The sequence below is a fragment of the Herpailurus yagouaroundi genome, unplaced genomic scaffold, assembly GCF_014898765.1.
Source record: "Herpailurus yagouaroundi ecotype Mexico unplaced genomic scaffold, PumYag 182, whole genome shotgun sequence".
In the NCBI taxonomy this organism is placed as follows: domain Eukaryota; kingdom Metazoa; phylum Chordata; class Mammalia; order Carnivora; family Felidae; genus Herpailurus; species Herpailurus yagouaroundi.
In genome coordinates, this window is record NW_024412413.1 from 21,414,609 (window position 1) to 21,428,744 (window position 14,136).

The window sequence follows — 14,136 nt, forward strand, 5'->3', positions numbered from 1 at the left end:
AGTCTCCTGATTTGTTCATTTTGGCCACTCTGACTGGCGTGAGGTGATACCTGAGTGTGGTTTTGATTTGTATTTCCCTGATAAGGAGTGACGCTGAACATCTTTTCATGTGCCTGTTGGCCATCCGGATGTCTTCTTTAGAGAAGTGTCTATTCATGTTTTCTGCCCATTTCTTCACTGGGTTATTTGCTTTTTGGGTGTGGAGTTTGGTGAGTTCTTTATAGATTTTGGATACTAGCCCTTTGTCCGATATGTCATTTGCAAATATCTTTTCCCATTCCGTTGGTTGCCTTTTAGTTTTGTTGGTTGTTTCCTTTGCTGTCAGCACAATTAATTATTAGCTACAGATGCTAACAGTAAAATTAAGTTTAAAAAAATCAAGGACTGAATAGATGACATCCTTAGAGGATGATGAAATCTTAGACTTGCCTTTGAATTAACTTTTTAATAATTTTGAAATTATGTATACATTAAATTTTAGTCCATACTCAATTCATAATTATTTGCACATATGTTTCCACATGGTGGTCTATCTGCATTTTTCTGACCCCATTTGCATGTAAACACAACTATGTGGCTGTTTAACATTTCTTGTGTCTCTTCTCCAGTAATGCTCCCAAAATTTGGTTAGGAAGCCAAATTCCAGTTAGTTAAGTTTGTTTTCTTTACTTTTCGCTTTTGTTTCTCTTACTTTTCTTAATTTAGTAGACACAGGTAATGGAGAAATAGGAAGCTCTTCTTGGTCACTTTGAAAATCTGTGGTTCTGTAATCTAGGTACTTGCATTTCTTTCTCTGTTGGAGAGTGTCCCCGGCCCATAAGTGTTGGAAGGGTTTAGCGATTGGTCCTACTTCTAGGACAGTGGTTCTCAAACTTTGGTGAGCTTGAGGATCTCTTTAAAACAGAGATATCTGTATCTGACCTCTGTACCTCAGATCTGAATCACAGTCTGCATCTGTGAAAATTGTTACTCTGTATTTTTAAAGCTGAGACTGACCTTGGATATTTAGCAGAAGTTAGTTACTCTGCCTTCATCAGATAAGGCAGCCAAGTACCAGTGACCAGATAAAAGGGTGGAATGGAAAAGATGAGGAAGATTTGGAGTTTAGAGAGGGATTTGTTGTCTTTTCTTTTGTCTACCTTTGTGTCATTTGTCTTAAAGTTGGTATCTTCTTTACTGATTTGACAGGAAAATGAAAAAGTTAAAATAAACCAACATAACAAAATGAGGGGGTCAAGGTTAAGTAATCAGCAAAAGAATAGAGACAAGTGTCTTCCAAGTTTTTGTTTTGTTTTGTTTTGTTTTGTTTTGTTTTTTACATTTCTCACTCTTTATACTCCCTCATAGAATAAGCTGAATTATGTGTTTTAAGGGGAAAACTACTCCACCAAAGTATTTCCTTCATGGTACAGATTTGTTCTAAAATCCAGAAAGGTCTGAAATGAATCATATTCATTCATACCTGGTTGTATCTTAATTTGTATTTTCTGTACTTGCAGTTGATTTATCCATGCTGTGTTAAAATTTGATTTTTATGTTGGAGTTACACTGAGTTGTGATCTGCTTCTAATCCTAATATAGCTATGTGACTTTGAACAACTACCTAATCTAGTAGACTCAAGTTCTTCTTCAATAAAAGACAAGATGATATAGTATAGTGGTTAACATTTCTTGGGTTCAAAATAAGCTCTGTGTTTATTGCCTGGTAAGACCTTGGTCTATTTAATTAACCTGTTTGTGTCTCAATTTACTTGTCTAGAAAATAATAATAATAATAGTATTTATCTCAGGGTTGTGAGGAAGAGCAAATCAATAAGTATAACTAAAAAACAAAACAATATTTGGCATATGGTTAGAGCTATAAATATAAAAGTTCTACTCTTTTTGTACCCTCATCTTCTAGCTTTGTACAATGCAAATGATAGGGGCTCAGTAATACTAATTAGATTGCATTGCATTTCCTGAATTCCTTAATGTATATTGTTCATGACAATAGAGAGACAATCATTGCTTAGACTGCAAGTACAATACATGAAGTGTTTCTGATATTTGCTAATGTTTCTTTCTCTTTCTCTCAATGCCAAATTTTTAATTTTCCCAGAGTCAAACAGACGTATTACTGGAGGGGCTATGCAACTATCTTTTACACAGCTAACTATAGATTATTATCCTTATCACAAAGCAGGTATGTATAACAATTTCTTTAACAGACATAAATCTTGCCTTAAAGTTATATAGTCAATTTATCTCATTTCTTTTTGTATTTATTATTTTTTAATTCATTTTATTTTGTATTTATTTTAATTTATGTTTATTTTTTATTATTTTAATAGGTAACATACAGTGTCATATTAGTTTCAGGTGTGCAATATAGTGATTTAACAGCTGCATATATTACTTGGTACTTAGGACAAGTACACTCCTTAATCCCCATCACTTATTTCATGCAACCACCATCCACCCCCTCTCTCATCTCTATAATTAAGAGTCTGTTTCTTAATTTAGCTCTATTTTCCCCCCTTTGCTCCTATGTTTTCTTTCTTAAATTTCACGTGAGTGAAACCATATGGTATTTGTCTTTCTCTGACTGACTTACTTTGCTTAGCATTATACTTTCTAGCTCCATCCATATCCTTGCAAATGACAATATTTCTTTCTCTTTTATGGCTGATAATATTCCATTATGGATTGATACTACATGTTCCTTTATTTATTCATCAATCGATGGATACTTGGGCTGCTACCGTATCTTGGCTTTATCCTTGTATTTTGCAAATTTCACTATGGTATGTCATGGTGTTGACCTGTTTTTGTTGATTTTGAAGGGAGTTCTGTATGCCTCTTGGACTTGGATACCTTTCTTTCCCCAGATTAGGGAAGTTCTCAGCTATAATTTGTTCATATAAAGCTTCTGTCCCTTTCTCTCACTCTTCTTCTGACACTCATATGGTATAGATTTTGTTTTGCTTCGTGGAAACACTTGGTTTTCTAAGTCTCCCCTTGTGTCTAGTAATTTCCCTCTTTTTTTCAGCTTCATTGTTTTCCTAATTTTATCTTCTACTTTGCCTATTCTCTGCTTCTTCAGTCCTTGCTGTCACTGTCTAGTTTATTTTGCATCTCAGTTACAGTATTTCTTAATTCATCATGACTAGTTGTTAGGTCTTTGATCTCTGCAGCAGGGGTTTCTCTGGTGTCTTCTATGCTTTTTTAAAGCCCAGCTAGTTGTCTTATGACTTGTTCTAAATTCTTGTTCAGGTACCTTGTTTATATCTGTTTTAAGCAAATCCCCGGGCTGTGATTTCTTCTTGACCTTTCTTTTGGGGAGAATTCCTCCATTGTGTCATTTGGGCTAAGTTTCTATCTTTGCGTGTTGTAAAAGCTTGTTATGATTCCTGCAGCTGAGCACTACTATATTAAAAAGGGGTCATACACTGTCCAGGGCCTGGTACTCCAGATAGTGTTTCAGGTATATGCTGTGTGTACTTTGCTGTTGTGTTTTGGCAGCTCTTTCCCACTGGTCATTTCTTTGCAGAGCTCTTTGCTTGCAGTGTTGGAGCGTTTAGACCTTTAACTAGGTGTGCTTTGATTTGTTTGTTGAAGTAACCTGGGAAAAAAGAGGTTGGGTGAAGCCTGATTCCATAAAAAGAGAAAAGGAAAGGTAACAAACCCCACAAACAATCAAAAAACTATAAAGCTGATTCCAACAGAAAAGAAAGAAAGAAGAAAAGAAAGAAGAGAAAAGAAAGAAAAGAATAAAAAAGCCTAATTAAAAAAAAAAAAGATAAAAGAAAATGACCAAAAAAAAAAAAAAAAAAAAAAAGAAATCAGAAACTATGATCCTGATTCCAAAAGAAAAAAAAGAGTTGTCTGTTGGTGCCTGGGAGATGGTGGCTGTGATGGTCTGGAGGAGAGGCCAGCTGTGGCTGCCTTGGCTCAGAGTCAGTCCTGCCCCAGAAGATAAGCAGTTGCCAGGCACAGGGTGGGAGGGTGTTCGTGTAGGTGGGTCCCTGCCTCCCCCGGGGACTGCTGTGTTGCTCTCTGAATTCCCACCGTGTTGGTGTTTGGGGGGAAAATGAAGCCACCCAATCTCTCATTCCCGGACTGGGGATCTCAACCCCTGCTATTTAGGCAGCCCTCACAAAGTAGAGAGGGAAGTCAGTTAGCCCTGTGTCAAAACTCTCTTGTGTTTTTCCTTTGGCGTGCAGCTGGGATTCAAAACTGACGGTTTTCTATTCTGTTGCATATATCTGTGCATCCATTTTTGTGCTGGTATCATACTGTTTTGATTACCACAGCTTTGTAATATAACTTGGAAGTCCAGAGTTGTGATCTCTCTAGCTTTGCTTTGCTTTTTCAAGATTGCTTTGGCTATTCGAGGTCTCCTGTAGTCCCCTACAAATTTTAAGATTGTTCTAGTTCTGGGAAAAATACTGTTGGTATTTTTGATAGGGATTGTATTAAATGTGTAGATTGCTTTGGGTAGTATAGACATTTTAACAGTATTTGTTCTTCTAATCCATGAACATGAAATGTATTTCCATTTCTTTGTGTCATCTTCCATTTCTTTCATCATTGTTTTATAGTTTTCAGAGTATAGGTTCTTCACCTCTTTGGTTAAGTTTATTCCTAGGGATCTTACGGTTTTTAGTGCAGTTGTAAATGGGATTGATTCTTTGACTTTTTTTCCTGCTATTCATTATTGGTGTATAGAAATACAAGAGATTTCTGTACATTGATTTTTTTATCCTGAAACTTTATTGGATTCGTTTATCAGTTACAGCAGATTTTGCTGGAGTCTTTTGGGTTTTCTGTATATATTATCATGTCCTCTGCAAATAATGGAAGTTTTACATCTTCCTTACATATTTGGATGCTCTTTATTTCTTTTTGTTGTCTGATGCATGGCTAATACTTCCAGTACTATATTGAATAAACATGGTGAGAGTTGATATCCTTGTTTTGTTCCTGACCTTTCCCCATTAAAAATGTTTGCTGTGGGTGTTTCATATATGTTCATTATGTTGAGGTATGTTCCCTCCAAACCTACTTTGATGAGGGCTTTTTTATAATGAATGGATGTTGTACTGTGTCTAATGCTTTTTCTGCATCTATTGAAATGATCATATAGTTTTTATCCTTTTTCTTATTGATGTGATATTTCACATTGATTGATTTGCAAATATTGAACCACCCTTGCAACCCAGGAATAAGTCCCTACTTTATTGTGCTGAATGGTTTTTCTAATGTATTGTTGAATTCAGTTTGCTAGTATATGGTTGAGGATTTTTACATCTGTGTTCATCAGGGATATTGGTTTGTAGTTCTCTTTTTCACTGGTATCTTTATCTGGTTTTGTTAGCAAGGTAATGCTGGCCTTGTAGAATGAATTTGGAACTTTCCTTCCTTTTCTATTTTTGGGAATAGTTTGGGAAGAATAGGTATTAACTCTTCTTTAATGTTGGTTAGAATTCACCTGTGAAGCCATCTTGTCATGGACTTTTGTTTGTTTGGAGTTTTTTGATTACTGATTCAATTTCTTTGCTGCTTCCAAATTTTCTATTTCTTCCTGCTTGAGTTTTATTAGTTTATATGTTTCTAGGAATTTATCCATTTCTTTTAGGTTGTCCACAATTTGTTGGCATGTAGTGTTTCATAATCTCTTATATTTGTTGTTCTGTGGTCTTGGTTATTTCTACTCTTTCACTTGTGATTTTATTTATTTGAGTCTTGTTTGTTTTTTTCTTGATAAGTCTGGCTAGAAATTTGTCAACTCTATTGATTTTTTTTCTAAAGAAGTAACTCCTGGTTTTATTGATCTGTTCTTTTGTGGTTTTATTGTTTGTTCTTTCCTTTGTTTTTCTGTATCACTTATTTCTGCTCTAATCTTTATTATGTCCTTCCTTCTACTGGTTGGGGTTTTGTTTTTTCTTCTTTTTCCTAGCTCCTTTAGGTGTAAGGTTAGGTTGCCTATTTGAGATTTTTGTTGCTTCTTGAGAATGATCTATTTGTCAATAAACTTCCCTTTTTAGAACTGCTTTTGCTGCATCCCAAAGGTTTTGGGCTGTTGTATTTTCATTTTCATTTGCTTCCATGTACTTTTTAATTTCTTCTTTTATTTTCTGGTTGACCCATTCATTGTTCAGTAGCATGTTATTTAACCTCCATATTTTTATGCTCTTTCCAGATTTTTTCTTGTGGTTGACATCTAGTTTCATAACCTTGTGGTCAGAAAAGATTCATGGTATGACTTCAGTCTTCTTGAATTCATTGAGATCTATTTTGGACAGTATTTCATGTGTACTTGAAAAGAATGTGTATTCTGCTGTTTTAGGATGAAATTTTCTGAATATATCTATTAATTCCATCTGTTCCAGTTTGTCATTCACAGCCATTATTTCTCATTGATTTTCTGTTTACTTGATCTGTCCATTGATGTGTAAGTGGGGTGTTAAAGTCCCCTAGTATTATTGTATTACTATCAATTAGTTCCTTTATTTTTGTAATTAACTGTTTTATGTATTTGGGTGCTACTGTGTTGGCAGCCTAAATATTTATAATTGTTATATCTTCTTGTTAGATTGTCCCCTTTTTGATTGTATAGTGTCCTTCTTTGTCTCTTGTTAAACTCTGATTTGTGTCATATAAGTATTGCTCCTCTGGCTTTTTTTGACATCCATTTGCATGATAGGTGTTTTTCCATCTCTTCACTTTGAATCTGCTGGTGTCCTTAGGTGTAAGATGAGTGTCTTGATGGCAGCATATAGATGTATCTTGTTCTTTTTGTGCATTCTGTCACCCTGTGGCTTTTGATGGAAGTGTTTAGTGCATTTACTTTCAACGTAATTATTTACAGATGTGTATTCATTGTCATTTTATTTTTTTGTGGTCATTTGTGATGATTTTCTCCTATCTTTTTTTGTTTCTCTTTCATGGTTTCCTGATTTTCTTCAGTGATATGTTTGCATTTCTTTATTTTTTCTTTGCGTATTTATTATTGGTTTATGATATGGTTACCATTAGCTTTGTATATAACCTCTTTTGCAGATAGCAATCTATATTAATTTGGTCATTTAGATTTGATCCCATTCTTACTCCTCTCCTCCCCATGCTTTACATATATGTTTTTATATTTTACAGTCTTTTATTTTGTGAGTTCCTTGACTAATTTTTTACAAAAACATTCATTTTTGCTTTTTTTGTTTTTTCTACCTTCAGACTGTCATTTTTGGTTTTTCCTCTCCATTCAGTGTGTTTCCTTTAATATTTCTTGCCGGGCTGGTTTAGTGGTCATGAGCTCCTTTAGTTAAGAGTATTCTCAGCAGATTTTTTCCAATTCGGCACTTTGAATGTATCATACCACTGACATCTTGCTTGGAAAGCCTCTGCTGAAAAATCTCCCGGTAGCCTTATAGGTGTTCCCTTGTAAGTTACTGTTTCCTTGTGTCTTGCTGCTTTAAAATTTTTTTCTTTATCACTATATTTTGTCAGTTTAATTAAAATATGTCTAGGGGTGCCTGGGTGGCGCAGTCGGTTAAGCGTCTGACTTCAGCCAGGTCACGATCTCGCGGTCCGTGAGTTCAAGCCCCGCGTGAGGCTCTGGGCTGATGGCTCAGAGCCTGGAGCCTGTTTCCGATTCTGTCTCTCCCTCTCTCTCTGCCCCTCCCCCGTTCATGCTCTGTCTCTCTCCCAAAAATAAATAAACGTTGAAAAAAAAATTAAAAAAAAAAATGTCTTCATGTGGATCTCTTTTGTTGATTTTGAGAGTTCTCTTTGCCTGCTGGATCTGGATATCTGTTTCCTTTCCTAGATTAGAGAAATTTTTAGCTTTTATTTCTTCAAATAAATTTTCTGCCCCATTCTCTCTCTCTTCTATAATATTATGTTTGATTGAGTCACTGAGTTTCCTAAGTCTGTTCTCATTTTGCATAATTCTTTTTTCTCTCTTTTGTTATGCTTGATTACTTTCCATTAATCTGTCTTCTAGGTCACTAATTTTTTTCCCCTGCTTCTTCCATCCTGCTGCTTATTCCATCAAGTGTATTTCTCATTTTGTTTATTGAGCCCTTTATCTCTGCTATGTCATTCCATATCTCTTTGTTAAGGGTCTCACGAATGTCCTCCTCTTTTCTCAAGTCCAGTGAATATCCTTGTAATCATTACTTTAAATTCTCAATCTGGCTTGTTACTTGTATCTGTTTCTCTTAGATCTCTGGTCATGTCCTGTCCTGTTCTCTCATTTTGTCTAAGTCTCTGTGCCTGTTTCTCTGTGTTAGGAAAGTCAGCTACATCTCCTGTTATTGAGGGTAATGGCCTTATGAAGCAGAGGTCATGGAGTGCCCTGTTTTGTCGTGTCCCCTGTTCCCCAGGTTTTGGTGCTTCTGGGAGTGTCTCCAATATGTGCTGCATGTGCTTTGCTGTTGTTTCCTAGCCACTTTATCCATCAGGCCAGTTGTATGCAGGGGCTCTGTTTGCCTCTCACTGGCGGTGTTTGGTCCCTGGCCTGAATATGGCACATTTTAACTAAGTGTGTTCTGGTCTGCTTGTGAAATGAAGCCTGTCGCCATTGCAGCTGGCACCGAGGCTCTGCAAAACTCCCACATAGGGAGACACAGTGTGAGCAGGGGTTTGGGTTGGTCTTTTGGGGGAGAGGGTCTGCTCTGCTGGGGCTGAGGCAGATTCCACTGGAGTGCATGGAGTGTGGCTTGGTGTAAGTGAGTTAGGTAGCGAATGTCTGCACTAAACTAATTCCCACCAGTTACCCCGTGCTTATTCTGAGGGATGGGGAAGGGAAATGGTGCTGGCTTATTCCTTTCTTCCCAGAGGGGTTTCTTTGTGAACGCTATCTCTCTGGTACACAATACAAGATGAGCAAATACCTTCCCCGGCGTGTGCTCCAGGTGCTCTTCAGATTACTGTTTCCATGCTATATGTTTGCGGGTTGTTTGCCTGACTTCTTCACAAGAGGTGCTCCAGTACCTTCTGAGCTCTCCAAGAGCTAAGCACGCTGACCTTTAAAATTCCAGGCTTTAAGCCCTGCTGGTTGGCAAAAGCCATGACATTGGGTCCCTTTTGCTTTCCAAGTCAACTACTGTGGGGATTTATTTTCCCCATGCACTCCTCTGTGTGTGAGTTTGTCTCTAGCCCTTCTTAGCAACTGTGGCTCCCTCCCCAACATAGCAGCCACCATCCAATCCATTTCTCTCCCAAACCCTGTCACTGCACTTCGTAGCTTCCTTGTTGTGGCCTTTTCTCTACCTTTAGTTGTGGCATTTGTTCTGCCAGTCTTCAGGTCAATTTCTGGGATATTTAGGATGATTTGATGGTAATCTAGTTATATTCATGGGATGAGGTGAGCATAGTCATACTCCACTGGCATTTTTCTTTTCTCTTTAACTTTTTAAGGAAAAAAAGAGACCAAAATATTTGTTATTTTTCCCCAGTAGTATTTCACCAAGAAGATATAATTGCCATAGAAAATATTTATGCATTTTTTAAATTTTTTTTTTCAACGTTTATTTATTTTTGGGACAGAGAGAGACAGAGCATGAACGGGGGAGGGGTAGAGAGAGAGGGAGAGACAGAATCGGAAACAGGCTCCAGGCTCCGAGCCATCAGCCCAGAGCCCGACGCGGGGCTCGAACTCACGGACCGCGAGATCGTGACCTGGCTGAAGTCGGACGCTTAACCGACTGCGCCACCCAGGCGCCCCTGTGCATTTTTATATAGAGTTTTATGTAGATTATTAGGAAGTACAATTGTTAGCAATTGGCAGTACTCTATTGATTTAAATGTTAAAATCAGAATTTGGAGGACATATTTTATGCTATTTTATTTTGTTAATTGTGACAAAAGTTAGTAATATGTTTTGAATTTTAAAAATCAGTATATTATTAGTATATTTTAATATTAAAAACTCAAGAAAGGAAATAAAGTAAAATGATAACAATGATTTCAGCCATGTTGTAGGATTCCAGGAACTTTTTAAAAAACTTTTCTGTGTTTTCTAAATTTCATTAATAGACTTTTTACATGTGATCTTAGCCAAAGGCAGAGCAGTGATACATTAATAGACTTTTTAATAATTAAATATTGATAGGTTTTTTCCTCCCAAATAATAAAAAACAAAATATATAAGCTTATGGCCAAATTAAGTAATTTGACCTTATGCCCATCTCTGCATTTTGGTGATGTATGGATTTTTTTTTTTTAATTAACAAAAACAAGAAAAACAAGTTTAAGGAATTTTCCAGGACTTTAAGGAAGTGATAAAATTTTTCTGTTCACAAATTTATCCTTCTTCTGTTTGTTATTTCTGTGTGTGTGCTTGATGAATTTAAAGGTTATACTATTTGATTTTTGTTTGAAGTCTTTGTTGTATATTCTATATTCCTGATTTGTAAGTTACTTACACATATGTAAAGTTTTTTTAACTACAGAAATAATTCATATTTTGGAAGGTGAAACTTAGTCATAGATTTTTTTTTTTTTTTTTAAGTTTATTTATTTTGAGAGAGTGTGTGTGCACATGAGCAGGGGAGAAGCAGAGAAAGGGGCAGAGAGAGAGGGATGAGTGGAGAGAGAGAATCTCAAGATGCAGATCATGACCTGAGCCGAAATCAAGAATCAGACCCTTAATTGACTGAGCTACCCCGGTGCCACCCAAAGATAGCGTTTCTGGGTGGGCACAATATTTTCTGAACCCTTTTATATACATACTACTTTTCTCAGTTTTTGCTACAGAGAAACCTAATAATCCTAATTTTTTATTTTCCTTCCAAAAATTTTTATGTAGGTATAGATATATCTATATCTTTATGACTTGATGTCCATCTTGAGAAATTTCATTGGTTTCTTAAGTGTTTTAATAATCCTCATCATTTTAAGGATAGGTTTTATTTGTCACTTTACAACAAATCTTTGATGAAAGGACTTCTTTCTGGTAGTATTTTCTGTAGTATTTTGTTTCTAATGGAGGTATGTTTGATACTTGAGCATTCAGTGAAGGTTGACCAGCAGTACTGTTTGTAATTGAAATTTTGAGTCATGTTCTACCGATGGTTGATTTCTGATAGAAACCTCTAGATAACTTCCTTTTGACACTCTTTGCATGTATTCTAAATGTTTTGCTCAAATTTTCTAGGAAGATTAAAATGTCTTGTAGGTGAAGACTGCTCCCTTGAGAAAAAAACCCTTGGGAAATAAATAAATCTCATTAGAAGCATTGCTACAATAAAATAAATGAAAATTGTGCATTTTTCAGTTAAATACCTGTCATTCATTTTACAGGAGATAGTTGTAATCATTGGATGTATTTTAGTGATGCAACCAAAACAAAAAATGGATGGGCCAACGAATTGTTACATGAATTTGAGTGCAACGTTGAAATGCTTAAGCAGGCTGTAAAGGATCATAATGTAGGTTCACCTCCTAAATCCCCAACACATGCCTCTCCCCAGCACACACAAACAGGTATTTTACCTATAACAACATTATGGCATTCCCCTGATAGAGTGAGTGTGTGTGTGTGTGTGTGTGTGTGTGTGTGTGTGTGTGTGTGATCATGATAGGATATTTTCTGTAAATTTTCTGTAAAATTTAATTAATGTCTAAAAATTCTGCACCTTCTTCAGACCATAGGCTTATGGACCAAAAGCACTTTTTAAATTGACATGACCAATAAGAGTAATACCCGTTATAATGTTTGAGATTGTTAAATGGCTGATAGGTCTCTCTTTTTAACAAGAATTTCTGGTAAAAGTTATTGTATAAGAATATCTTAAATGTGGTGTATGACTCGTGTTTAAAGAATAATCACACAAAAGAATAATCATTATAATAACAAATTCCTGCATCAGTTTATATATAAAGTATTTTCACATATATTACTTTGTTTGACAAATTAGAGTTCATGTGTATTTCTAGTAGCTGTCTTAACAGAAAAGTGATTGTTAAAAATCATTTGCCATAAATTGAAAGTTTTTTTCTTCTTTCCCACAGAGAAAGACTCGGCTCTGAAAGGGACTTCCAGATCACCTTCAGTATTATCTCAGCAGTCCAAAGCTAAGTTAATGTCTAGTTCTGTTGTGGTTAGACTTGCAGATTTCAATATATACCAGGTATGATTCATTTTTAATTAAATCTCATGATAAAACATCTTCTGCAAGCAACTCATATTTTGTTTTAAATGTTTATTTATTTATTTTGAGAGACAGTGGGGCAGGGGCAGAGAGAGAGGGAGAGAGAGCATCCCAAGTAGGCTCCGTGCTGTCAGCACAGAGACTGAGGTGAGGCTTAATCCCGCAACTGTGAGATCATGACCTGAGCCAAACTCTTTTTTTTTTTTTTAATTTTTTTTTCAACGTTTTATTTATTTTTGAGACAGAGAGAGACAGAGCATGAACGGGGGAGGGGCAGAGAGAGAGGGAGACACAGAATCGGAAACAGGCTCCAGGCTCTGAGCCATCAGCCCAGAGCCTGACGCGGGGCTCGAACTCACGGACCGTGAGATCCTGACCTGGCTGAAGTCGGACGCTTAACCGACTGCGCCACCGAGGCGCCCCGCCCTGAGCCAAACTCTTAAATGACTAAGCCACCCAGATGCCCCTGCAAGCAACTCTTATAAACTACTGCCACTCTTTTATTTAAAAACATCTTGGCCAGTTTTGTGAAATGGCTAAATTAGACAGGATAGAAGATATCCATTCATTAATTTTTGTTTATATGGTTATACAGAATTAACCAAACTGTGAGGTCAAGAGCATAGTCCTCCAGTCTGCCAAATCTGCACAAGACTTCTCACAGCAACTGTTTGGGAGTCTCCCCTAAGCCACCTTCAGATTCAAGAATTCATTGGAATAAATAATAGAATTCACTGAAATAAGTTATGCTAAGAAGCACATTTATACTAAGAATTACATATATTACAGGGAAGGATATAAATTGGATTCAGCCATAGGAAGAGAACCTGGATTGGGCTAAGAGGGTTCCAAATGTGGAACTTCCTTGTCCTCAGGGCACAAGGAACAATATACATGAAGTATACATAACAATATACATGAAGTATTACCCTCATAGATGAACTCAGTTGTTGTTAGATACCAGGTGACCCAAAGCCTCCAGTGTCTGAAGACTACTAAGACTATTAAGTATGGCCAACCTCACTCTTAGTCATCACTGTAAGCATAAACTGTCAGTTGTCCCAGGGATCTACCATGAATAGGGAATTCTAAGAATTTAGAATTACTTTCCAGAAGCAGGAACAAGGGCCAGACCTCTCTTAGGAGATCACATTCCTTATTACACAATGCTCTTAGTGGAAGAAACTAAAATATTTTTTTGCCTTATTGAACTGAGTATTGGCTATCTTGTGAACATAATTTCATGGCTAAGAATTCTGTCCATTTATATTGTTCAGGCTGTAATCATACAATATGATATAATATTACAGTCCTTGAGACCAACATAATAGACTATAACATTCTTTAAAAATAAACAATTTCAGATAACATGTTATCGTTTATGAATTGTTCTGGTTTATTTTGATGAGTCTATGGCTTTGAGACTTAGTTTTATCTGAAATTTTTTTTATTTTACTCAGTGGTTTTCAACTGGGGTTGATTTTATACCCTAGGGGACATTTGCCAATGTCTGATGACATCTTTGGTTGTCACAACTGGAGGAAGTTGTTGCTGACAAGTAGTGGGTAGAGACCAGTGATGCTGCTAAACATTGTGACAATGCACTGCACATTGTTAGCAGTGCCAAAACCAAGAATAATCTGGCCCCAAATGTCAGTAATGCCAATTTTGAGAAACCTTGATTATGCATTATTATCTTATTGTACAATGGCTTCTTGTTTTACATTCCATATATAATGCATCTTATTTGAAGCTAGAAGATGTAAATAAATTCGTATAGAAATAGCAGAGGTGAATCACCCATAATCCCAAGTAGTTGAGGGTGAAATAAAGTAAAGAAATCCCACATACACAGGGCACCTTGGTGGCTCAGTCGGTTGAGTGTCTGACTTCAGCTCAGGTCATGATCTCACAGTTTGTGAGTTCGAGCCCTGTGTTGGGCTCTGTGCTATCCGTTTAGAGCCTGGAGCCTGCTTCAGATTTTATGTCTGCTCGGGGG

The 14,136-nt window shown here is 36.5% G+C and overlaps 1 protein-coding gene across 1 annotated transcript in view; it reads left to right on the top strand.

The window, feature by feature from the left end:
• BLTP3B (bridge-like lipid transfer protein family member 3B) overlaps positions 1–14,136 on the top strand; it is a 116,631-nt gene that overhangs the window by 64,057 nt on the left and 38,438 nt on the right. Inside the window, exons 8-10 of the mRNA XM_040490421.1 lie at positions 2,065–2,185; positions 11,287–11,469; positions 11,998–12,116. Coding sequence (XP_040346355.1) covers positions 2,065–2,185; positions 11,287–11,469; positions 11,998–12,116 — 423 coding nt within the window. The remainder of the gene's footprint in view (positions 1–2,064; positions 2,186–11,286; positions 11,470–11,997; positions 12,117–14,136) is intronic.